The sequence below is a fragment of the Anas platyrhynchos genome, chromosome 12, assembly GCF_047663525.1.
Source record: "Anas platyrhynchos isolate ZD024472 breed Pekin duck chromosome 12, IASCAAS_PekinDuck_T2T, whole genome shotgun sequence".
Taxonomy (NCBI): Eukaryota; Metazoa; Chordata; class Aves; order Anseriformes; family Anatidae; genus Anas; species Anas platyrhynchos.
The window spans coordinates 11,042,983-11,070,234 of NC_092598.1; the positions used below are offsets into that span (position 1 = coordinate 11,042,983).

General features: G+C 37.4%; 1 protein-coding gene across 1 annotated transcript in view; it reads left to right on the forward strand.

The window, feature by feature from the left end:
- Nucleotides 1–26,334, forward strand: part of RHPN2 (rhophilin Rho GTPase binding protein 2) — a 28,067-nt gene extending 1,733 nt beyond the window's left edge. The window contains exons 2-15 of the mRNA XM_027467055.3: nt 8,167–8,282; nt 9,867–9,995; nt 12,726–12,801; nt 14,501–14,578; nt 15,256–15,380; nt 16,368–16,534; nt 18,794–18,981; nt 19,702–19,858; nt 20,317–20,436; nt 20,584–20,778; nt 21,708–21,784; nt 22,489–22,635; nt 23,504–23,659; nt 25,019–26,334. Coding sequence (XP_027322856.1) covers nt 8,167–8,282; nt 9,867–9,995; nt 12,726–12,801; nt 14,501–14,578; nt 15,256–15,380; nt 16,368–16,534; nt 18,794–18,981; nt 19,702–19,858; nt 20,317–20,436; nt 20,584–20,778; nt 21,708–21,784; nt 22,489–22,635; nt 23,504–23,659; nt 25,019–25,270 — 1,983 coding nt within the window. The 3' untranslated portion in view covers nt 25,271–26,334. The remainder of the gene's footprint in view (nt 1–8,166; nt 8,283–9,866; nt 9,996–12,725; nt 12,802–14,500; nt 14,579–15,255; nt 15,381–16,367; nt 16,535–18,793; nt 18,982–19,701; nt 19,859–20,316; nt 20,437–20,583; nt 20,779–21,707; nt 21,785–22,488; nt 22,636–23,503; nt 23,660–25,018) is intronic.
- Nucleotides 26,335–27,252: the final 918 nt, after the last annotated feature.

Sequence of the window (27,252 nt, forward strand, 5' to 3'; positions counted from 1 at the left end):
ATTTTATATCTGTTTATGGACATCTTTCCCGCTTCTAGATCACTTGTCTTAAACCACTATAAAATGGGTATGAAACTGATGTTAAACAAATCTGGCTGAGCCAGAGTTGCAGTAGCACACTTTGTTTACACTGTTCACTCAGGAGATCTTTTAAAGGCTCATCAAGCTCCTACATATCTTTAATACAGTTGCAAACTTCAGATCAAGCTAGATGCTCAAAGCCTTCTATCCCTAAAAGTTAAATGTAAACGGAAAACCAGTATTCCTTGTTATACATTAGTTGAATGGTCTCAAAGATCAGACCTTCCATCCAGAAGAAAACAAACTAACTTTTAAAGAGGAAAAAAGCCTTCTGGAATGTTGTACAGATTTAAGCCGTGATCCAAGAAGTTACTTTGATAGAATTGCTCTTTAGACCTTACGTGTTCATTTGAATGGTATGCTAGATGACTTAATGTAACAAACTGATTGAACTGGTCACGTGTGTCCACGGGTTTCTCCCCCACCTCTCAAGAGCTCCTTCACATTGTTTTCCCTTCCCTTTTTAAAATCACACTGCCTATTTTCGCTGAAAGAACACCAGAATCATTGGTGCAGAATCACATTGGTTTCCAAGGCTGTTACTTGTGTTTTGAGATTGAAAGATGCTTATTTAATTGATCTTTGTTCTAAAAACTGTGGAGCAAGGTGAAACCACTTGCTTTATATCAGTACTGCTCACAGAAGGGCTTCCAAATATTCTTTATGCAGTGTGGTTGTCTTCTGTACTCTGCCAGATTATATGCAATGCAATTTTAACACTGAGAAATCTGAGTGAGTAGTTCGTATAATATATCAATTAATATATCAATTTGTTCTAGACTCTGATATTTTCTTGTGATGAATGAATTGATGTGGGAAGTATACTCAAAGTTTATATAGTACCCTTTTGTAGTCTTGAATACAACATACCAGAAAGTGACACTGAATATACCCAAGATGCAATATGTAAAAAAATTATTTCCTTAATTCTTGTTTAGCTTTTTTTCTATAGGGAGGAGGTCCTGTAAAACTATGACTGGCCCTGTGTAAAGGGCAATGAGCAGAAATGTGGAAACAGAAATACAATCCTCCTTCCTGCTTTCGGACCTGTTGCCACGCTAGAAAGTTAGTCTTGCTGTGACTCTGCCAGGTCTGTCTCAGATATGACGGTGGCAGCTTCTCCTGGCCACTCCCTGCACCATCCCTCAGGCTTCCTTTTACCGTTCTCCTGCAGTGACCTTTCTCCTCCTCTTAACCCATATTTGTGTCCCTTCTCTCTTTCCTCCCCATGGCAAAGGCCCCTCATCTTTCTATATGCAAATTGCAGTTTCCTCTTCTTCCTGAGGGCTTCCCCACTTTTTTTTAAATAGATCCCCTGTATGATTGCACACCTCGTTCTGTTAAAACTACGTATAACAGAACTCTGTCAATATTGCCCTTACTCCATTCCCCTTACAACACTTCTCAGAAAAAGAAGTTTCTTCAACTGTTTCATTAGAATCATAGAACAGTTGATTAGTGAGGATTTTTTTTTTTTTTAATTTTTTTTTTTTTTAAATCCTTGCTGATGTCCTGGAGAGGATATGGCAAGGTGGTAGAGGTACCCTACTAGGGCTTTCCATCAAAGAGGAGATGGAGCTTCTTGCTTTCTGGGAAGATAATGCCCCAGGAAGCTGGTCCTGCTACTGTCTTGTTTATCTCCGCCCATTACATGTTGAGAGTGTAATTCAGTTTACCCCATGGTACAATACCAGGGCACACTGCACTCATAGTTCTGGGTGGTACAAGTGCTCACAGATGACTAGCTTTGTGCCTCGACCTCTTCCACGCAGAGTTTCACGTTCTTTCATTGGTTTTGGCTGTGACCCTGTGAATCGAGCATGCTTATGCCAGCCCTCCATTCAAGTCCACTCCCAGTATTTCCTCCCATGCAAGAATCTCCGTGACCAGTAGAAAAGAGTGACAAAACTAATGATAAGAACAAAGAACAGCTTGTTTTAAAAGTAGAGCAAGGCATTCACACGGGAAGGATTTTTCAACAGACCAATAGTAATTAAAGCAGGTCTATCCTTGTGTGCTGTTTTGCTTACCTGAGATGCTGCTTATACTTCTGGGAAGTCGGTCTTTAAGCTTTCCATAGCTCTGTGAATTGCTTGGCTGCTCAGACCTCTTCCTATTTTTTTTTTTTTAGTTACTCTTGAGTTCTCATGGGAAAGACAATTCTGTTTTCCAAGCTGATGTCCACTCCCTTCCCATGATAACAGCACCCCACTAAACCAGTATGGTACCACAAAGTAACCCAAAGAACAGGTCAATAGGGTGAACACAGGATGGTTCTAAAGCTGTGTTCACCCAGCCAGAGGATCCAACACTTGCATGGTGATCTCAGTAGAGTTTTACCAGTCCTGCGACTTTTCCTGTTGGCTTGGAGCAGAGGAAGGAAGAGATTTCTAGCAAGTTCTTTTTAATACATCTTTGCCACCTTGGTTTATTGCTTTATAACTCCTTATGCAGATTGTAACTTTTCAAGTTTCCTGATCGGGAAGCTGCAATAGATAAGATAAAGCCTTAGTTCATTTTTCAGGCTTATGCTTTCTGTAGGTCTCCAGATACCTGCTGGTGGTACAGCACAGAGCGTCCCTTCTTCAGTGTGGTTGTTTTGGATAGCAGTACATTGTGTTGCACGCAGGCAGAGCAGCTGGACAGCTAGCTTAATAAATCTTTAGATGCTGGTCAGGTGAGCGGAGATGCTTGTTTTCTTCAACCTTTCTAAAGGCTTTGGCTTGGTCTGTGAGACTAGAAAATTGCCATCTAGACCAAACTAGTGATTCAGAAAGAAAGACAGTACATATTAGTCCTGCCTGCCAGGGGAAAGGGCTAAAAACAGAACACAGGCAGTTCTGTAAATAAAGCACCAGGCTGAAAATGATGATAGGTATGGTAACCTGCTTGTGAGTCAGCACTTCCCTGATTAATCCTCTCTCCTTCCACTCCTTAGCTTTTGGGCTTTCTTCTGTAGGGTTTCCCCCTGCCCCGCTGTGCTTAATGGCTCAGTTTACCAACCTGCTGCACCTGTGCTTCCACTGGGCTGGAAGTCTGTAGTCATTAGTAGCCAGGCAACCATTAACATTAGCATTGACACAGGAATATTTATTTGCCTGTTTGTTCTCTTTCCATGTGTCTAGCAGGGACAGAAACAATGTTGTGATGATTCATGCACCACTTCATGCCATGCCCTGACCGCTTGTTGTATACAAATTCAAAAGACCTAAAACTGAAAGTAGACCTGCATGTGAGATAAGGAATCCTCTGAAATGTGGTTCATCAGGGGACAGACTTCTCTGATGGAATACTGATTTTTTTTTTCCTGTTGATTAGTGAGTGGTGCAACAAGATACTATTGTACAGAAAATACGTATTTGGAACTTAATACAAAGATTAATTCTGAAAGTTTACATTAATAATTTGGCCAGGTGCTTAGATCTGTAAAACAATTGCTTATGGTATGGGCTCCAGAAGACCAGATCTTCTTCACCCCTCTCCCCCTTATTTTAACCACAGATAAAAAACACCTACTATTGAAAGATTTGCAGTATATGGCTAAAACTTCAACAATGAACCAACAGAAATATGCAAAGAGCAACTTTAATTGTAGAAGATAGGATCACTTCTAAATTATTACGTATATTTCCTGAAGTCCTACTAGAAATACTAGTGTGAATTTATTTACCATAAACTCTATTGCAGCCAAGGAATTTACCTCCGTAAGTTAAGTCACATACACATTTAAATATCTGGAGGCTATGGCCATTTGCATACTCCACAGGGCTTTACAAGCAGCACAGGTTGCACTGGCTGGAAAGGAATGTTTTATTTTAAGGAAGAAGGCACACCCAGTTTCAACTCTGTGTCACCTTCAGACAGTACGCGGCTCATCTTAAAAGTTCAAACCACTGCTTCACAAGTCATACTTATGCTAACTTCAGATGCTTCCTGTGATTGCTCATTGTTAGGCAAACAGTCATGATTTTTGTTTGCATCACAACTGGATATCTGACCTTATGTTTCTATTTTAGAGAAATAACTCCTAGGCATTCAAGTTTAACACAGGTATTTCTTTATTTGGGACCTGTGTTTTTGACAGCTGTTTTCCTTCCATGAAAGTTTCCTTCCATCACTCCTAACCTCAGATAACCACAAAGATACTGCTTGTACCCCGCACACTGGGGGTCTGAAGGCTCTGTCAGGTGGGAGGTGAGCACTGGTTCCTTGCACAGAGGCAAGATGTTGTCCACTGACAGCTAACCGGGAGTACTTGACTGCAGGTTTGCCAGGCTACCCTTTCTGCTTCTGTGTAATCTGAAGAATAAAATCTCCCCCAAATCCCATGTGAGCCCTGAACAGTCCATCAGCTGCTTTCCAGCTCTGCATGACCTCCTGCTGTTAAGCAGGCTGTGCCTGGTCTGAGAGACAGCAAGTCGCACCGAGATCCCACAGGCATTCATAATGCAGCTGTTTGCCAAATAAGCACGTGTAGGACAATGTTTACAAGATTAAAAATAAAAACCAGTGGGATATCCAGCCACCTAAGCTCAGGCATTAATTCTAACAACAGATGAGCAGGAATCCTATTAGAATCTGTCAGCACACTCCATTAATTAGTCAGAGGATTGCTATGAAACATTGGCCCTGGATAGGCCAGCCTTCATCAGGAGATGCATGTTTGTTTGTTTAATATCAGTGTCTGTTTCTTCTGAGAATTTATCTAACTAGGTACATAAATAACAAATGTTAAGGTTCTGTAACTGTTGGTGTATGGGTCTTGCTTCTGAAAAAGAGGTATTAAAAACATACCAGATTCCTGATTCTGCAGCTCAACCAAGCAGGAAGAAGTAAAAGTAGCTAGCAAATTGAATTTCAGGTTTTTAAGAGCTTCTAGTTTTTCAGGAGCTAAGAACAATAATATTTAGACACTTCAAATACTTTGTGAAGTGTAGCTATACTTCAAGGGTGGGGGAAGGCTTTAAAACTGATAGCTTAGTTCATGATTTGAAATGTTGTTACAGGAAAGCTATTTTTCCAAAAACACATGCAATGAATGCTTAAATCATACCCTATTATTGGTAACTTTCGCATCTTCATTAGCAATAAAAATTCTATGTTGTTATTGAATGAATAATTTACAGATGGCGGATAATAAGGGTAAAATCCAGTTCACTCTCCAAGTTGTCTCGACTCTGCAAAGAAATAAACAGTAATTAAATGACCCATCTAGCATCCTGTTGACAAGAAGTGAAACAGTAGGTGTGGAAAATGCAGGGAAGGTTGGCTGCCAGCTGTTCTAATGTACATCAGCATTCTTGGGGTTATGCAAACGTGAGCCAGCTGCAAACGCTGGCTGAGAAAGGGAGGAAAACAAAAATCTGTCTCAGAAACAACACCTAAGTGCATAGAGTTGTGCTTCACACAAGGGCAAATCTTCTTCAGATCATCTTACTTGCAGGCGTTGGTTATTTTCACTGTTCTGATGGGTAGCAGCCTGTATTGATTTTTTTGGCAGCCTGATAAAAATAGAGTTTAAGCCTGCACATGAACACAAACTAGCAGTGTCCCCATACTGTGTGCAGGAGAACTAAAAAGCACAATTTTCCAAAAGGTAAAATACAAGTTCCTTATTGGCCTTGAAGTGGATGGAGGTATGTGCTTGCAGCAGGTGAGTCTATCCTGAAAACAGACTCCTCTGTCCCTGTGAAGCCTTTCATCAGGGAGACAAAAGTGCAGCACTTACAACCCACTGGGGTTGATATGGATACCTCAGTTTGTTAGCTCCTTCTCCTTTTAGTCCCCAGGGGATGTTTTTTGCATTAAAGCTTCACATGGAGATTAGTAGCTGGCCCCAAAACGAAGGGAAACATCTCTGCCACTTTTGTTCTTTGCACAGAGTTTCAGGTCATTGCAGTTTTGCGCTCATTGTTCAACTGGAGTCTGTTTAACTTCTGGGCTGGACCTTGATCAAATGTCCATGGAAATAAACAAAACACTTCTGCTGAGCTTTGTGGGCTTGCGAATCAGGCAGTTAATCTCCCTAAAAAGTTTCCAGAAATAGTTGTAAAGGAGTATTTGAATGATGTCAGGAAACTTGTTTGGCATACAGAAAGGTAGGGAGGTGTGGATAGAAGTTGCAGCTCCATAGAGAAAATGAAGACAAGGGTAGCATGATGATACATATAGGAAGGATGCTTGGACTAAGCAGTTTGGGCAAGAAGCTGAAAGAAAACATCACAGACCTACACAGGTGTTTAAAGGTGAGAGGCCCAAGAATCAAGTATTCAAGCTGAATACAGGAAGCAAGATGAAATCATTGGCAAGGTTGAAATTAAAAATGGCATGGATAAAATGGAAGGGGAGAAGGCTTTGAACACCAGTACTGGAGAAATACCATACAATACAGAGTGAAGAAAAAGCAAAGCGGGAAGAACAGCAGCAGCCCAGAAGAAGTTACAGGCTAAGAGCAGAAAGCAATTTGTAAATATGAGACCATGTTGTACTTTTAAGTATGCCTAAGTATTACTCCTCCTAATCTGAGGTAAATGAACAAGTTTGCTACACCTGCACGTACTCTCCAGTAAAAAGTTCAATCTTCTCTGTGTTCTGTTTGCCACCAATGCATTCTCCACAAAGAGAGTATAGACAGCACATCCAAGTTTCAGGCCTCTGCTGTAATTGGTCCTTCATTGTAGAAACATTTCTGTGATGAGAGTAATCTAATGTGACATGTTTTTTCAAGTTATCTGGCAAACGACGCTTTGGAAGGCATTTACACGAGCTTTCTGTCATTTTACCTATTTATTAACAAACTTGTAAAACTAGGGATTTAAAATTAATAATATTAGGGTATGGGCTTTCTCAGATAAACTTGTGTAATCTGGATTGATCAGCTCATTGCTCAATTGCCAGGTCAATTTGCCTTCACTTGCCAACCCAAATAAAGACTTGTTGATTAGAACTTCATGTTCTATTTAAATACTTGCTTTTGATGTACTGGTATGTCATTGCCCGACCACTCATAATTAGAGCTTGTTGAGAAACTTTTAAATGCTGTTAGGTCACAACCACATTCTTCTAGTCAAAATCTAAGAGGGAGGTCCAAAACTGCCTAATCTATTGGCTGGGGTACTTGTGGGAAAGCTTGAGTTGGACAGAGCTGAGCCTATTCTGTGTGTAGTGCGTGATCTAGCAGGACCCAGCTAAACTTGACACCCAGCAAGGCCACACAAAAGGGCATACTTCATTTAAGGGTAAACCTTAATAAAGAGTGAGCTTACTTCAGAATCAGTAGTTAAGGCTGTAGGGATGTGCTGGTTGGTTGTAATGAGTATTAATGTTCAAAGACAGAAGCCTTTTTAAAAGAAGGGGGGAGCAGAGGCAAAGAGGAAAAACAAAAAAAAAAAATGACAACAGTGGAACTGAAACTTTTGTTTTAAAAAAAGAAAAAAAAAGTGTTAAGAGTGTGTTCCTCTCAAAGTCAGACAAACATGCAATCCTATTCATCTGTAGTAGTTTTATCTTATCACTGCTCACTGGAATACAAAGGTTTGAGCACCAGAAGGAACAAGAACAGAGATTCTTAGAAAAATTCTTAAAGGTGTGAGCTGTGGTGCTACATATCCTGCTTTCTGACAAATTTGTATTTCAAGGCTTTATCTCTTGGTATGAAACTCAAATATTTCACAAAGGTTAAGAGGAGCATTACTAAGACTTATTGCCTTGTCAGATTTTTTTTTTTTTTTTTTTTTTTTAAACGAACTGTAGGAATTTAATAGCACTTCGTCAAATTCAGTTGTAATTGGACAGTAGCTTCAGAAGATTTTTAGGGGAGAACAGACTGGCTCAAAGATGTGCATAAGCCTTAAACCAGATATTTTCAGCCTGTATTTTAGTGTCAAATGCTTTGGTCATGGCGTCTCTTTTGTTTTTTAATAAGATTGAGAAAAGAAATACTGTCAAAACAATCATTTGTTACTGATGTTAGTGTAGGTAACTGGTATTCATACAGAACCCATGCCATTAAAGTTCTTTCAAATACAGCATTACTCACTTTTCAGAATCCTGTAACAACAACAAAACTTGTTTCCTTAATTTCAGGGATGTAATCCTCTTGCTGAGACTGGTCGAAGCAAACTACAAAACCAAAGAGCTGTCTTAAACCAACAGATCTTGAGAGCAGTAAGAATGAGAGCTGGTGCTGAAAATCTTTTACGGTATGTGCCATCGCTTCCTAGTTCTCTGGCCTAAACAGCAAAATGATTTCTTTTATTATTATTATTATTATTATTTATTTATTTTTTGGTGAGGGGAGATGAACAACTGCTGGATGCTTTGTGAATATTCCTGCACTAACCCTGTTGAGTTAGTGCCTGCTATAAAGTGTGCTTTCAAAGCTGTTGTGTTGCAGCAGACAGGCTGAATGTTAGACTTACTGTAACTATCTTTCTTGCTTTATTTGGTCAGCTTTATTGCTAGTAATAATGGCAAGTGAACCTTGTCGAGAGCAATATAGCCATATTAGAGATGTTTACCTGGACAGAATATTGGGGTTTCTGGGAAAGATACTAGAATCCCTGCTGTGGATGGTGGTAAGCTAGCCCAACCATTGAGCCTCAATAACATCATAATTAAATTGCAGCTATCATCAAAGCTTGACCATCTATTTATGTGGTGCTCAAGATTCACGCAATTCTGAATTTACATCCAGCGTGGGTAATGCAGGCAGCAAATTTTAACTGTGCTTAATCTAAGCAATCTCAGGAATCCAGTGAAGTTCAATATGGAAAACATACAGATAATGTCTATTTAAAATATGAAGTACAAGCTTAGAATTGTAGCCTTGGGATATGCAGTTCTTCACCCAGATGCTCAGCAAAACTGAAGGATGTGCCCAGTAGAACCAGATGTATGAGAAGATTGTTCATAACTATTTATGGAGGTTAATTTTAACTTAAAGGTAAAGACAAAATGCTGCAAATTAGACAACAAAAAACTTGCTTTTTATCTCAAACTCACATCTGTGTTTATTGGTAATAGTTCAAGTCTCTTGTAAACAGTAATACTGTATGGAGAATCGGGTTAGAAATAGGCGTATAATGTCCTGAAACATGCAAATAGCAAATCACGCAGAAATGCTCTAGGGCTTGTATTAATACCTGCAGTGCTAGCAGTTCAAGAAGTTATAATGTAAATATATAGATGGCAAAGGAAACAAATGAAAAAATCCTATTTGCTTCAGAAAAAAAAAAGAATTATAGAGAAAATCAGACTGTATTACAAAGAAACTTTTCTACCTGTATACTTGGTTGTAAAACATTCTGTAATAACTGTTTTATGGAAACATTGTTTTCTTTATTGTTAAGATCAGAAGTCTCAGCAGATCATTACTTAGTTAAACAAAGTGGGAAAGTCTCTTTTGAAAAAATATTTTTGGATTCTCCTCCCCACCCTAATATCTTATAGGAAGAGACTGCATAATCCTAAAATGGGATAGTGATTCTGTTTAAAATGCTTTATTGTTATTGATTAATGTATCTGAAAAAGAAATTGAGCCTTAATCTCACAAAAAATAGCACATGAAAAATCTTCTAGGTGTCTGCATGCTATTAGCTGGAAACTATCTTTCTCTCTTGACAGTAACACTAATAAATTTTGAAACATGAGGTCTTGTATCATCTCTTAAGGGGATAAAAAAAAATCTTAAAAATGTTGAGAATGCTAGCAAGGGGGTCAGCAAAGCTTTCATACAAAACCTGTTTCTCAGCAATAAAAAAAAAAATCACTTCTTCTTTCTGCAGGGCTACCACCAACAACAAAGTACGAGAACAGGTACTACTGGAACTAAGTTTTGTAAACTCGGACCTGCAGATCTTAAAGGAGGAATTAGAAGGACTTAACATCTCAGTAGAAGTTTATCAAAATACAGAGTAAGTTTAAAACTAAGTTACTCAATTATTAACAGATCTTCTATTTGCCAGTGGAAATAAAACTGTTTCTAGATTATTGTGAATGCTGGACAATAATTACCTGAAAGAACAGAGAACTTGATAGGAAGAGAACATACTTGATAGTAGATTTGTTGACTAAGGGCTAGTCTGAATATTTGTCTTTCACTTGAGAAAGGTATGTGCCACTAATCCTTAGATATGGAGTTCCTTCATGGAGGGGAACATTGTAAGAATTGAAAGGCCTTGGGGCATTATGGGGAAACGCACAACGCCTAGTAGAATTTGAAGTACTAGGATGGCCAACTGGTTCACAGCGTTCTGGAGTGAGCAAACCTAGTGCACCTATCTGTTCTCAAAGGCATACAACAGCCCTCTCTTTAGCTAGAGGATAAAGGAACAACACTGCTTTGGAGCTCAAAGTAGACTTGAGATAATCCTTAAGGTGTGCATTACAGTGATAGAAAGATATAAATTAGAGGACTAAAACACAAATGTGTAATAGATGAAGTTGGAATTGCTCCAAGATGTTATTTCAACTTTAAAAAGCACACAAAACTTCAAATTGCATTGGGCTTCCCAAATATGAAACTTTAACTTCAAAGTTTATTCGTTGTCTGAATACTGCAAAGATTTCTCTATAGGGTAGATTTTTTGCTGCTTCTAAAACTGAACTTCTGATATTTGATTAACATTAGCAGCTCAAGATGTAAACTAAAGTGCTTCGTGGGAGGGGGGCATAATTTTGGATCCTTCTTAGCACTGTTTTTGGTAAGGTTTTAACTTCTGGGTAGACTACAAGGAAGCCTGAATGCACAGGGACTAAGCATGTTTCCAGTGGGGTACGTTTCCCATATATGCTGTCCCAATGCAAAATATCTATGTTTTGTTTTTTTTTTTTTTTTTTCTTGGAAGAAACTTGTGCCAAAGTTCCTACCATGACAATTCTCTATATGATGAGATAATTATCTTTTTGTTGTTGTTCAAAATCTTACTGGTCTTCACAGATGGATGTGAGCACAGGGAGCAGCAATGAAAGATATGGCTATGCTAATAAGAGTGAGAGTCCAGCAATGCCAGTCCTTCTAGTTAAATATTTGAAGTACCTGGATTCTCAGTGAAGGACGAGCAGTAGGTCAGGCCTCAAGGCATGCAGAAGCCTTGTGGCTGGGCAGCAGTATGCTTTTTCTTCTCTCCCGATCCCTTCCCATTCTGAGTTTTGCGTTTCTGCCACTGTGATGCTGTACATTTGAAGCTCTAGATGTTTTTTATATGTCATCCACTAAAATAACCCACTCACTCTGTACCGCTCACCAGCCTTTAATAGCAAATAGCCATTAATAGCTACCATCTGAATCCATTGTGTACAGTCCTCAACATGAGGTCACACCCACATCACTAGGTTACGGTTTATTGTATTGCACTGGTCTGAAGGGTTGGTCTTCCCGCTTATTGCGCACGTCTCAGCTGCATTGAGAAGCATGACACCACTTCTGCTCCGACTTGGAAATGCAGGACCGCCTCCCTAACTGTCCAATGCCTCCATGATGTAATCCGTGCTGACTCCATGGGTGTGGGGCCCCTAGGAAACTTGAAAAATAGAAATGCCTCTGCGTAACAAATGCCAGTGTCTACAGGAACTGTGGGCAGCATTAGAATTCATTAAATCAGTAAGGCAGGATTTTGCTTACATGTCTCACTTCCTTCCGAGGGAAAAATTCTGGATACAAAGTGATGTAAAAGGGTTGTGGTTTCTTCCAAAAGCCTCATCAGGAATAAAATAATTTTCACTGCCTGCGGTGGTGTTTTTGCTCTGTACCCTGGAAGCCCCTTCCAAGCTAGCAGAGCCACTTTCTGGATCATGCAAACCAGTTTTAGCACTCTTCCACTGCTAAGGAAGCTGCGTTGTTACTCCTACCTTCCCCAGATAGAATTTTCTCCACTGAGAAAGTGATTTTGCTGATAAGACCATAGATGAATCACACCCGTGCCATTTTGTAGCTGGTAGTGATATACTCTGAATAATGACTATGCAGTGAATCAGCTTGCAGGAAAATGGAAAATATCAGATAAAACTCATAATTGCCAGATACTAATCCATTAAACCTACTAAGCAAACTATGCACCTGGAAGCAATCCTGATGTAACTCTGATCTCTCTTTTTTATAATAGGGTAATATAGAGGAAGAGCAATATAAGTAGCTTTCATACTGAAGGATAAATGGTATTTTTTTTCACTTTTTAATTAAATGATAAGAGTCCCATTAGCTAGTGTTGTTTACTAGTGAGATATGGGTTTAAGTCCATAATATAGACGCGTATTCTCTTGTGGATTAGATTATTATTTTTTATATCACAGTTCTCATCATTATCGCCCTTTGATGTTTTATGGTTTGAGTTGTATACAAGGTTAACACCTCATGTTGTCTCAGTAGTTCTCAAACTTCCTAGTCTTAGACCTTTCCCTGTTAAAGTTGAAAAAGGCACAGAAAACGAAAAAGGCACAGACAAATAGCTTTCCTCACTCTCATCTCTAGTACTCCCACGCTACTAAGCAGACTTTCTTGGAAAGGAAGGACCTGTTCTAAACTATATAAGTTTTACCTGAGCACCCATCAGCATACTAGTTTTCTGTCATCAAATGAAACAGAAGTAATTATTGACAGACAAACATAAAACTAAGATTTCTGAATCTTTTAATCTTTTCCACAGAGAGACTTTCAGCATTCCCTTGGTACCTCTTGGCCTGAAGGAAACCAAAGAAGTAGACTTTACACTCCCCCTCAAGGTAAATTTCAGAGATACATTTCAAAATAAATACTTAACAGAATTTGCATTTTAAATTTGTTTGAAGAAGTAGGAGTAATTTATGTACAAAATATTTTTTTCTGTATTAGTCCTAGAACTGTGATCACAGTGTGTTTAAAAATTACCCAGTAATTACTTGGGTTGTTGCCCTGCTCTGTGCCTTAATTTACATTCCAGTGTAAAGAGAACTGGGCCTGCTTTCTCCTGGTGTGCTTAGCAGAGATGAAGATTTTAGTGTTTGTGCCATTCTTCATGTTTACTAAGCACTACATACTTGAAGTGAAGCAGATCTTCTTTGTTAAGAAGCTGTTACAGTTTAAACAGTATGACAAATAATTTAGTATAATTTTATTCTTGGCCTGCGGTGGAACTATAGGATGGTTTGGTCCCTTTATGGATATTTGGCTTATCTGTCCTCAGTTTTAGATTTGTTTTTGATTCTTCAAGGGACAAGCAATAGTTAAAATATGCTGTACAGGAGCACTAGGTGTTTTATCTTGGGTGGAGTTGAAGGGGGAAGACGGGCTTAAACTGAGAATAATCTTTGGGCTTTCAGGGGAAGCTACAAGTAACATTTGGAATTAGTTATGTAAAATGTTACTCAAATTGCAAAACAAACATAAAACTTCACTTTTCCTTCTGGATTTGGCAAGTTCAAAGATTGAATGTGATACCATTCCATTCAGTATTTATTACTGAAATCAGTATTCAATGTTTATTTATGGCTGTTCCATTCAATATTTATTTCTAACCCCCATGTTACAGCTTCCTTGGCCTTCATGTCCATATTTTCCTCTTTACGATAGTGCCTGAAATAATGTATCTAAATAGGACAAGGAGTCAGAAGATGTTATAAGAAATCCCACTTCGGAGACAGTATAGTTACATGAATTAAGATGAGCATAAATAATAAAAGAATCAAAATTCCTTCTATAGTTTTTGGTTCCAATAAGATTACGACTGATTACTACTCTAAGTGTAAAGGAAATAGTAATAAAGATTTTACTGAGCACAACGGAGTGATACTCCAGTTTGTGCTAGCCAAGCTAGCTCAGTTGAAAAGCAGAGTTGCAGCATTATTACCACTTGTTTGTGGGCTAATATGTCTCACCACCTTCTCTACTTTGGGCCTTTCTGTGTATTGTGCAATGTGTTATTGAACCTCATGGCAAACTGTCCTTTATTACCATCATAGAAGTTGTCTCTGCTTTTACATCTGTAAGTTAATCTTGATGGCCAGATCATACTACCACTTATGCTATTGTAACTGTGCTAATTTTAGTGGAATTGCACTACTATAGCTGACAAGAATTTGGCAGCCTCTTTCTGTTAACAAGTTTTTATGGTCACTTTATTCCCTTGTTATTTTAGATAACAGGGTTCATTTATCCCTTTCAAAATCATTAAGTGTTGTTGTTTTAAAACTCAATGGAGTTGATATAATAGGTGTTTGGTACCTTTACACCAGACTTAAATTTGGGTTTTCGTCTCAATTAAGTTATTAGTTCTGCTGTCTTTTTGAAGTCTCATCACACACTATATGTTGCCATACTATTGACGGGAGGAGACTAGAAAATATGCGGTTCAGGACTGAACCAATTTTGTACTGTTGGGAACTGCAGTGAAAAATAATGAATAGCTTAGCTGAATTTTATCTGTTCAAATATTTTATTTTTTAGGATTTTATTCTGGAACATTATAGTGAAGACAGTTCCGAGTATGAAGATGAAATAGCAGATCTCATGGATCTCAGACAAGTAAGTTGGAGTATGGCATAATGAGATTTTTTTTCATGAGGTCTTTTAATCTAAAGTTACAAATATTAACATTTGTGTAGAATCGGCATGTATCACTGTTACTTATGACTTATTATATTCTTACGGACTTAATTTCTGAGATTTACAAAATAGAGATTCTTATTCTATGAGTTTCACAATCTGAGTGAAGAACAAGTGAGAAAAGAATGAATTTATGCAAAGTGGTTGAGCTATTGACACAGCTTTGTAAATCCCAGCTTATCTATTCTTTTCACTTGAAGTATTGTAAATTTAGTAGGAAGAGTGTTCAAATGAGTGCATCTCACAAAGAACTGCAGTCAAATGGTGATTATTTCTAACTACTGTTTCCAGTATTATATTAGAAACAAACTTTCTTTGTAGCTTTCATAAAATGCTTGTAATCTTTGTTTAATTAAGTCTGAGACTCACAAACCAGGACCCTTTTTCTTCCATAAAAGTTATGTGCTACTTCTGTGTAGCTGAAAAACTCCTTTTTTTGGAGTGCATCCATATGGTCTTAAGCTTAGTGTTCTCGCATTCCACACGTTTCTATGAAGTGCAGAAGTCCAGAGGAAGTAGAGCTTTATCCTGGGTGTTGCAGTATTCATCCTGTAACTCAACAGAATAGACTTAATTTTAACCTGTTGTATTTTAAGGCTTGCCGCACTCCTAGCCGAGATGAAGCTGGCATTGAGATGTTGATAAGCTATTTCCTTCAACTTGGTTACGTAGAAAACAGATTCTTCCCACCTACCAGGCACATGGGAATTTTATTTACATGGTAAGTGTGGAGTTTGTGGTGTTTTTTGTTTTTTTTTTTTTCCTCCTTTTTTTAAGAACACGGTTAATCTTTAACTTGTCTCCTGTTTAATTTGAAACATGTCTGTGCTTCTCTCCCCTCCCCCATCCCAGTGTGCATTGTCAATAGTGGTTGGTGGTTTTGTGGTGTGTTTGTTTTGTTTTGTTTGTTTTTTTGGTATTAAGCGTAAACCTGAACACAATACGTTAGCCCTTTTCATACTTAGGATGAAGCCATTGTCTGAGTTACGATTTGGGCTACAGGTTTGCACAAGGGAAAAAGGGGGCAAAAAATCATTTTGGACAACTGTAGATGTTTCCTGGACTCTGAACTTTGTTGCTTGAAGCAGATGGGGAATGGGTCAGACGCTCCTTCAGTTTCTTGAGTATCTGGCCCTGGAAAGAAGAATGATGTAATTTATTATAGTGTAGTGTTTACTACACTTATGAGCAAGGATGATGGACTCTGAATTCAGAATTTTGATTTTTGTGATTGAAAAAAAATGAGAACTATGATACAAGCAAGAAGATTGTTAAATTCCTAGTCATAACTGCAAAAAGGAAATTTAAAATACAAGTTATATAGGGTCAGAATATAAGGGCCAATAGTTAATCTGTGGCAACATCTAGTAGTGCGTGCCTGATGAAAAAGTACAAGAACATAGCAAGCATGTAGGAATACTTCCCCAGGATGCTCTCAGCCTCAGTAATGTTTTATAGGCACTTACTAATATGCTTCTGGAGGCATTGCTTTAAAACCTGAAAACTAAGTCTCAAACAGAACCATTCTGTAGTTTGCAGCACCTAAATTGTCATTGCAATACATAGTGGTGTTTCTAATCACCTTTATTTTTACTGTAGCAGAACAATTAAGAATGACACTGTTCTTTTGGAAAAACAGAATGAAAATATTTGTAGTTTCAATGGGTTCTGCACGTCTTAACACTTAGTCTAATGTTTGTTTCCAAAGGTATGATTCTTTCACAGGTGTTCCAGTGTGTCAGCAAAATCTGTTGCTTGAAAAAGCTAGCATTTTGTTCAATATTGGAGCCCTCTACACCCAGATTGGAACAAGATGCAATCGTCAGACCCAGAACGGGCTTGAAAATGCTGTTGATGCTTTTCAGAGAGCTGCAGGTACAAATATAAAATACAAAATATAAAAACACATTTATGTGAATGTTCCTTATCTCAGCCTGACATCCTGCAAATTTTTGCATTTTTTACCAAATTCCTTAAGCAAAAAAGGTGCAATAGGGAAGTTCAAAAAGTCTAGAGAAGATCTGAGATGAAACTTTTAATTCAAAACCTGGAACTGCAGTTTGAATGTGCTGATAAAGACAGTTAATGCTGTGGTTAATGATTAATGAATTGTAGTTCAAAGGTCTTAGTGATAGTCCTAATGCTAACTGTTTCATTTTGTTCATTCTTTGTTTCATGGGTATAGCTGCTTTGGCCTCTGTGATATTACATTGGTGTAAAATCTGTACAATAAACAATTTGAAGAGTTAATAAGGAGCTTAGAACCCATTTTTGTATGGTCTTTTCAGAATTAATCTTACTATGTTCTATGGTGAAATTTACAATTCATTTGAAGTTGGCTACGTAGATTGTCCATAGATTCCAAAGGCAAACATTCAAAATACTAAATTTCCATCCCAAGCAAAGAAAAATACATATTCTAATAAAGGGAATTGGATCCCTTAAAATAACATTTTGTAGAAGCTGTTGTTTTTTCTTCAAGTAGTTTTTCTGATTTTTTGTAAATATCATCTGTGCTACAAATAGTGCTTAAAGACACTACCTATGTAATTCATATAATTCATATGTACTCCAGGATTTGTTTTTGCAGTAACAATCTGTGGCTGTGGGTTTGCTCTGTATGCTGCAAACTGTGAACCACATAATAGGATTGTCATAAAGCCCCTTTTTTGAGCACACAGAACAGCTATCCAGAAAATCTGATGGCATTTCTTCATGCATTTATTAAGTAGATTTTGGTTTTCAACCTGTGTATCTTACAGATACTAAAATTTCAGGTAGAAAATTGTATTTGAGAAATTTCTCCGTTTTGCAGCTGCTCCTTCCATTTTGCAAACAAAGTCACTACTTTTCAATATATTTGCAGAACAGAATTAATTCACAAATTTAAATGTATCATCTACTACCACAATACCTTTCCAGGGCCCCAAAGCAACATGCTCAAGAGGCATTTCATTGTACCTGTGCATGGCTCCGTAACACTGTTCATTATGTTGCTGGAGACATGATATAGAGCATGTATTAACCATTTCTCAGTGCTGAATGGAAAATGTTGGACAGAGTTTATTCTCAACAAAGCTCTCACTGTGTGTATGCTTACTGTGTAAGCAGAACTATGTTGAGAGCCAAAAAGATTTTTTTCTGTACTTTCAGTTCCTTTTGGTAGGGCGCTCTGTCAGTACTTGGATGTGTCTGGCAAATGGCTTTTGGTGGTGGTGGAAAAATGCAGAGATGGCCATAATTCAAATTTGTGTAAGCATATATTAAGTTAAAAGATACGAATATAACATAGAAAATGAAAGATATCAGAAACTAGCGGTAGGAAAACATAGCACAGCATGGCAGAAATAAAAAGTGACAAGAAGTAAGATTACAGAAGGTGGGACGCTCAGAAAGCAGAGGTCTTATCTTTGCACTTGCTTAGTATTATCAGTAATCAGCAGGCCAGCAGAGCTCACTAAACCAGTTGGATGACATGCATGCTGAAGGTTATGCTTTCATATGTGAAACTGTTCCTTAATATTTGCACTACAGCTAGTGTTTGCTTTTAATGTGATAAATGATAGGAATGATTAGTATGTTGGTGAAACCAAATGTCTAGAGCAGAATGTAATTTTATCCAATTAAATATACTGTCCTAGTTTACTTACATGAAACTGAGCTTCCATTTAGCAACATCTACGAAGGAGACTCATAATTAATAAGTTTATACATTTTTCTCACTTCATTGAAGGGTTCTTCTATTTACAGTTGCATAGATTATTATTTTTTCTTTCTTTTTCTGTATAAAAGCCCTAGCCTACCACCCCCATATAAAAGTCACATTCAGTTCAGCGTAGCTTTATGGTCAGTCACCAGAACTGTTATGAACAAATCTGAAGGTATTGCCCTTAAAACCTGTATCTTCTGCTGCTCCTCTGAATTGTGATTTTGAGATCTGTACGTTTTATGGGAATGCAAAGCAAAACCAGTAGGTCAGTTTAATTTTTATGCATACCAGGAATCCCTTCAGATTGCTGTAATTCAGTACTAGAAACCTTTTAATCTTATTATCATACATGCTAGAATTAAGTTCACCCATTTCTCTCTCTTTCTGTAATGCTGACCAAAAAAAAAAAAAAATTGTTCTTTCAGGAGTCCTAAACTACTTAAAGGAGACCTTTACTCACACACCAAGTTATGACATGAGCCCAGCGATGCTGAACGTACTTGTAAAAATGATGCTTGCTCAAGCTCAAGAGTGTGCTTTTGAGCAGATGAGCCTTCCTGGAATACGCAATGAGTTTTTCACACTAGTGAAGATGACACAGGAAGCTGCCAAGGTAAAATAAGAGACTTAATACTTGGTCTTTAAAATAACTGTTTCCAGTGAGGTGTTACTAGATAAACCTCTAGTAATATTAAGAGTTTATTAAGCCTAAATTCTGACAATTGTTAATGAAAACCCAAAGTAGCGAGGAACAGCTCAAACTATATTTAAAGTTGTAATCTTGGGCACTTGCCAAAGCTTGTTTTTTGTTTTTTCTTTTAACAAGCTATTTGCTGTATTGCTCTACCAAACAGTACAGACCTTGTCCACAGTTCAGCATACAAAAGAGCAGAGTCCTTTGTGTGGTTCTCTGCTACACGCTGAACACTCAATCTGTAACTTCCTAGTGGCTTGAGGTTGAGCAAACCTAAGAAGTCCAAAAGAATAACTAAATTGTAACTGGGGGAAGGGCACAGAATCAGATTGGTAGCTGCAGAGCTGCTTTGGGACTTGCATGAAAAATGGAGAGGTAGGCTGTGCCCCAGAAGGTAGCACTTGTACTTGAGGTTGTTGACATTAAAAATTGGGTATGAAAACAGATCTGGATATGCTCTCTGAGCCATTTTGGAATAGAAGATATATAACTGGCTCCTGATTAGCCAAAGTGGTCTATCTTGTGATGGGTTGCACACAAAATTATCTCAAGGCTGACTATAACATCCCTTATTTGAGTAACTGAGCTCCTAATAACTAATGTAAAGCTCTCACATTTCAATTCTGTGCTTTATTTTAGGTGGGAGAGGTTTACATGATGGTTAACACTGCAATGACTCAGGAACCAGTCAAAGAGAATATCCCTTATTCTTGGTCTAAACTGGTACAAATAAAATCGGACCACTACAAAGCTCTGGCACATTACTTCGTTGCCACCATTTTGTGTGACCATGAATGTAAGAATCATGTTTGATATATGTACATGTAAACAACACTAACAAACACGTAAATAATTATAATTTAGTCTGTGAATACCACAAAGAGCCTGGAACATTGGGGGGTTTCAATATATGTTATTTTGTGGCCACTTTCCTGTCCAGATACGAGGCCAGGCTTCTTTGTCCTTCACAGAAGACTGGAAAAGTTCAACAAGCTACCTCTTGCAGAAACAGAAGAAATGTTATATCTATTAATCTATTATATGCTACTAAGTTGTTTAATTCTTGTGATTATGTTCTGGCTTTAAGCATTTCTTGCATACTGATAAAAGTCCTAGAAATGTGAAATTTATGTCAGTGTATATATGTAAAAATACCTGTGTTTGGAGAGAAAGTAGTAACTATTGCACAGTACTCTGTGAGAACAAGGTGCCAAGAGATGTGCGATGGCTAATGTTCTATATCCATTCCTATAGTGCAGTCCAGTGATGATGAAGATCAGCAGGAAAAAGCCCTGTCCCAGTTGTATGACCACATGCCGGAAGGACTGATGGCTCTCACTGTTCTAAAGGACAAAGTTCAGAGAAAACAATTAGGTAACTGACAGTTTCCTGCTTGGCAGGGGGTGGGTGGACCAAATGATCTCCAGAGGTCCCTTCCAACCTGAACCATTCTGTGAAAAAATGAAAACAATCCTTTATTTATTCTGTGGAAGACAACAAACAGTTTCAATTTTTTTTCAGGGAAAGCACACTTACGCAAAGCTGTTGTTTACCATGAAGAAGCTCTAAGAGTCTGTGGTTTGTGCAAAAAGCTTCGGAACATTGATGTTCTTCAGGAGGTTCTGACAGCTGCACATAAACGCTCACTTCTCAAATATGCTCAGCAGGAGAAGGAAGATGACTTTCTCAGTCTAATCCAGACTCCAGATATCCTTCGTAAGTATCCACAGCTAGCAAAAAAGGTATCTAAACAATAATCTAGTCCCCAAATTAAGTCAATTAAGAGTCTTATTTTCAGGTATTGCTGGGCTACCCTTTTTCCTCTTCCCATCTGAAAAATGCAGCCTTTTAACTGTGCTTTCAATTAGGCAACCCAGTCTTCCTGACTGATTAAAGATGACTTTTCTGTCTTTTTAAATATGATCCTAATTTTTTCTCCATTAATCAGTATTAATATTTTTCTGAAATAATGTATATATAACTTGAAAGTGTCTTATGATGACTCCTTTTAAGGGACTAATAGAATAATCTTTGGATCATGCTAATGAGTCAACTTAATGAGAGGTACGCAGATCTATTGAAGACTTTAAAGAGAACGGGAGGGTAGGTAATGGATATGCCTGAAGGAGATGAAAAAAGGTGGTGTTAGAAGATCAGTTAAGAGCTACCAGCAACAGTAGCAATAGCGTGCTTTTATTATCTGTTGTGTTGTAAAATATTTGCATGTAGGATCATGGAAGTACTTACAGAATGACATCTGCATACATGTGTATGCTTTCATTCAGATATGACTATTAAACAATTTCTCTAACTTATTTCAATATAAATCAGACGTTTGTAAGTACTTTTCTGATCTTACACAGATATATGTATACATATACATAGGAAGAGGGGAATGTCATAGTGTTGTTTGGATGGATTAAGCTTTCTGCATTGATACCACGATTTCTGAAGATACTTTTAATGTGATTCAGAAACATGTTTTTCTATAGAGATGTGAATCTCCATACAAATGAGCTTTTCTATAGCCTTGTAAGAATTCAAGATAAATTTATATCTAACTTGGAATGCAAGAAAAATACAGTGTAGTATGTATTTTAACTAATACTCAAGAGAAAATTCATTTGTTTTTCTTTTTGTTTTAGCTAAAACAGAGCATAAAGTAGAAACAATCACTCCTCAATTTTCCAAGGTGAAAGTGAAAGACTTCTTTCACAGATTGGTATGTAACATGCCTAATGACCTCTGTCATTTCTAAATTCATTCTAAAATGAGGGAGGTGACACAAGTATTTTAGCTTTTTTGGGGGGGGAGGAGGGGAGAGAGATCCTGTATTCTGTAGTAACTATTTTTTCAGAAGTTATTAGAGAGATCAATCCCTAGCTTTAGAGGCTTGAAACCAGCAAAGAATAAGAGTGCTGGTTTTTATATGGCATTGCACAACATTCATTCTTGATAAGCTTCATAAAAGTCTCGTGAAGTTTCAATAGATAGTTTCATACAACTCAAAGGTGAGGAGAAACAAATGGTATCGGGAAATGGGCAGGCAGAATACATAACATTGCATGCTACCAAACCAGTCTTTCAGGTGTCTGTCAGTGGGCAAAGGGAATGGGGAGTTCTGGTTAGGATCAGAGTATGTGGCGTTTCATGAATCAGTTTATCTCCTCCAAAATGGAGTAACATAGGACCTTGGAGTCTGCAGACTAATCTCAGAACAGCTTGGCAGTTGCTCTCATCCTGCTCTGTTTGAAGTGTCACCTGAACAGCCCTGAAACAGATCTGAGCTCTTCTGGGATAAATCTCAGTTCCGTTTCCATTAAATTAGCTGGAAGTTAACCTGAGTTAAAATGAATGAGTAAATAAATAAATAGAAATGCCTACTTAAAAATGACAGTAAACCATAATGTGCTATGTTACTTCCAGGGCCCACTGTCAGTGTTCTCAGCCAAGCAGAGATGGACAGCTCCACGTACCATTCGTTTCCACTGTGAAGCAGGAGAGCTGGGATTCAGCCTTAAAGGAGGCTCACCTGTACAGATTTATTGTCTTGATCCAGCTTGCTCTGCAGCAGTAAGTAGATTGGTGCAATATTAATGATTTATCTTCATACCCTACCAGTACAATCTTTTAAATGTAATTCTAGCTTGTTGATATTGGTGTATGGAATATTTATTGAGTTCTAGTGTATGTCATTGTAGTTAATTCATACAATCTGAGTAAGTTTTTATTGCTACATACACACCTTTAGATGTTAGAGTATTCGTATCCCTGACATCATATTAAAGTACAGTAGATTTCTTCCTCTGTCGACACTTAATAGGTAGAAAATCCAAAACATAAAATAAGTGTGTTATCCCCCCATCTCATTCAGGAAGTTGGAAGGAATAAAGAATCTAGAAAGTAGCTACAATAAGGATGAGTATCAGGAAGGGAGGTTAGCATGTGCCAAAGAAAAATGAGGGGAAAGGTATGTTTTAATGGCTTCTAATATACTGTCGTTCTTTTGGGAAGAAGGGGATAAAACAACATACAGAGATGAGCATAGCTTAGCTATAGCAAAGGCAGAAGCAAGCACAGAAGTACAGTTGAAAATATTAAAGAAATAGAAGTGAAAACTGGAGAAAATACCTCACAGAACATTACAGGGCAGCAAAACCAGGTTTCACTTCAGAGAAAAGTGAAAAGGACATAAAACAAGCTATGAGCATGCTAGAATCACATTTATCAATGGTAATTCCACAAAGGAGGTAACTTGTATAATTGAGATACTTGCATGTTTTTATCCTAGTTATACATTTTTGTTCCACATGTCTGGCTAGACAGTGGTTTCATGGCTTCTAAGAAGGAAATGCCTTCGGGGTAGATACTGCATGATGACAAAGACACTTTATACAGCTTTATAATTCCAGATTGTAACCTGTACAAAATCTTTTGACAGTCAATGGGCCTAAAAGAAGGTGATTACATTGTTTCAGTTGGTGGTGTGGATTGCAAATGGCTTGGAGTAAATGAGGTGCTGGAAAAATTCAAAAGCGTGGGAGAGCAGCCCATTGAGTTTGAGGTTATCAGTTGCCAAGATACAACAGCATCTATGGTAGGTAACGAGGCAACTACATTTACAGATTTGATATGATTGTTTTTTTTCTTAAATTTTCCTGGCTTCAATCCTTGATTATGTTTACTTTCACACAGTTAGATATCCCACTTCACCACTGAATATATAAAGTGTTTAGCCATGCGTTCTGTTTTAAGGAGTGCGTTTAAAATGAGTAGAATTTGTATCACGACTTACCATGCTATAGTGCAGTCTGTGTGCATAAGAATGGCTTCGGGTTGTGTTTTTTTTGTTGTTGGCAGGTTGTTGTTAGTCAAACATCTTAATTTAATTGCAGTAAAAATTCCATGGCATATTTAATTTTCCCCTAACTTGTCGCAGAGAATGAAAAAGGTTATCATCCTGTTCAGCAGAAGAAAAGCCCCAATGAAACAATAATAGAATACAGTAGGGCATCCAAGACATGCTCGTTTTCTATTCACTGTTAACATAAATGATCTATAAGTGTAGAAGAATTCACAGATTAATGTAATGTATGTGTTTGGTTTTATTTTGATGAACTTTAACTATATAGTTAGTTACTCAACTGCTGTGGAAGATTTAGACCAGGGAAAATTGATCACAAGATTCAAAAATGTTAAGCTGTAAAAAAAATATAATAAAAATATTATTTGTAGCGTGAAAGAACATGTAGTTCAGCTAAATCCACTGCTTCATGCTTCTAGCATTCCCTGGCAAGCTTAGGCACTGAATTATTGCTGCCTTAGAAGTGATCAAGGTGCCCTTACTGCCACTGGGTTTTCTTGTTTTATGTTCATTTTCCTTACTGAATATAAGGAATTGCAAACTTGCCATTCCAAGCTGCTGCAGGACGTGACAGGCTAGAATGTAATCAGACACAGCTAAGATAAGGTGGAGAGGGCTGTGCCTTCCAGATAACCCAAAAGAACATTCTACAGTAGCTTTTGTTGTAATAGCTGCAATCAACACTGAGCTTGTTCATGGGTGTTTAACAAAACAAACTCTTAAGACTTTTTGGACTCCAAGGACATCAAAAACTCACCTTGAGAGATTTGTGCAAGAACAACATACTCAAACTGTGTGGAAAGGTTACCATATACGTCATGCAGCACTTACTGGCTTCCAATTTAAGTTACACAGGCTGTGTTGTTACAGATTCACAAGTCCCTTTACACTTGCATAGTATACCTCTGAAGTCTACTTGGGCAAAATACCAGAATCCTGCGCACTGAAGGACTTTGTGTTTGATTATTACATAATTAGCACAGAAATCTTGCCATAGTCTGCCTTGAAAACTATTTGCACCATAATCTTGTTATCTTCAAACTTTTGACCCATTTTTAGTTACTGATTCTTACAATTCTTCTCTTCTTACAGCATAGTAAGAGTGCAACATATTCCGTGGGAATGCAGAAGACATACTCCCTAATCTGTTTAGCCATGGAAGAAGATAAGATTGATCAGACCAAGAAAGCCCCGCTGAAACTGCCTTTTCTAAGTTGGGGAACTAAAAATAGACAGAAAGCTGCAAGCACCCTCTGCCTTCCTTCTGCTGTGGCTGGAAGTTCTCAAACTAAGAAAAAGCTTTCTCCTTTCGCACTTCTGAATACAGAAAGTTCGTTGTACTGAAGTTTTCAGAAGGATCTGTTAACATGAAGGTTTTTCCTTTGAAAATGTATATAAAATATGTTGATCGATGTTATCATTATATATACACATGTGTAAACTTAGACAAATGCCCTTGACTTCACTTGCTGTGTATTGAGCCACTATGAAGATCAGAGGCTAGCAAAAACTGTAAAACTTGAGTAAGATTTGAATGTTAGAACAAAATGGTTTGGGAGGTGTAGAACAACACTTTGTAGATGAGAGAATTTCTTATACGGAGACTGGATTCCTTTGGAATTTCAAAATAACTAATTTTTTGTAACTATTATAGACTTATTTATTACAAACAATGCTGCATGCAAAACAATAGGGGGCACACTGATGATTTTGCTGTAAAAGTTTAGAGTTGATATAAATTTCTTCACACTACTTTATGGAATTATCTTAAACAGCAAAGGAGAGAGAATAATGTTATTCAGGAAAAAAACCTAACCTTTGCCAAAAGGTAGTGTAACAGACTTGTGGTTTTTATACATAGACAATCTCTTTGAGAGTACTAGGTGTATTCTGTGGAATAGTTAACTCGGGAAAAGAATTAGAGGGCTTAGAAGTCAAATGATCTTTTAGACTACAAAAGAGTTTGACTCTGCTCTTTTCCTGATTTAGCTTTCATTTTAAGAGCTACTTTATGGGATTATTGAAAAAAAGGCTTTATTCCAAACTTGAAGTTATTTAACCTAGTTACGTTAAGATTGGTATTTTATTAGTCCTGATAAAATTGATACCTGTGGAACAAATCTTAAAAATTACATTCTCCAGTATATTGATCAAGAGTATGTAAATTGTGGTGATACCTTCAAAATAAAAAAGTGCTTATAAAATCTTAAGAGGAAGAACTAACACTAGTGTTAGTTAATGCTGCTGTCTACAGAGTAGATATGTACTGTTTGATACTCAAAACTTAAAATAATGGGAAAGTTTGTGTCTGGGTATAAGCTTCAAAGTTGTCATTTTTAGTTTCTTACATAATAGGTGTAAATATGTTAATGACTTATTTAAAAATAAAAATCAAATGCTGCAATTTAGTAGTGGCTTTTTGATTCTGCTACAGCTTGGACAGTAAAGCGTAACTTAAAAGTTTTGAGTATTTACATCTCTATGCATACTTCTGTAATGCTCCTTAAAAAGGCATAAAAATTTATCTTACTTGGAAGTTTATATTGTAAAGTAGAGAAACTTACAAACTAGTGTTATACTTGCTTCCTTACAAGGAATACTAACATATTTCTAGAGTTTCCCTACAAGAGTTGCATAAACAATGATGTGACTTGTGACTAATCTGTCCTTAGTAGTTATTACTCTTTGTGTGTATTTGTAGTAGCACTTCTTTTCTTAAACACCAGCAGCAGTCATATACTGATACAATGCAAGAGCCTGATACCTAGTATTCCACAGAGAAGATAGTTACTTTGCAAAGCCAGGGAAAGTTACAATCCAGCTAGTGAAATCCCTAGCAAAGAAACACAAAATTTCCTTCTAGTTCATTGTTCTCTCCTCTTAGCTCCCTGTGATAGTCTTTCTGCAAGTATCTTTCCCTCTCATGTTTCTCAGCTGCATGGTTAACTGCCTTTCCCTTCCCATCATCATATGAAGTACTGTACAAATATATATTTACTATTTTCTAACAGCTAATTCAAGATTCATTCTACAGTGAGTGGTAGCCAATAGGTAATGTAAGACAAATGCTAATTTCAAAGCAAGTTACGCTGTTAAAGATTCTTATTTTGATTTAAGCATATTTGTAATACATTTCTAAACAGATGTAATATATAGGGGTACTATAAAAGCCTAAAAAAGTAAAGGTTTGCAATGGTTCAGTATTTCAGCCTATAACTCTTTCAGTACTACTACTTACTACTTTTAATTAAAAGTATTTAATGCAGTGAACAAGTGGGCATTTGAAATTGTATAAAGGCACTTTGGTGTTTACCTTGCAATATTGA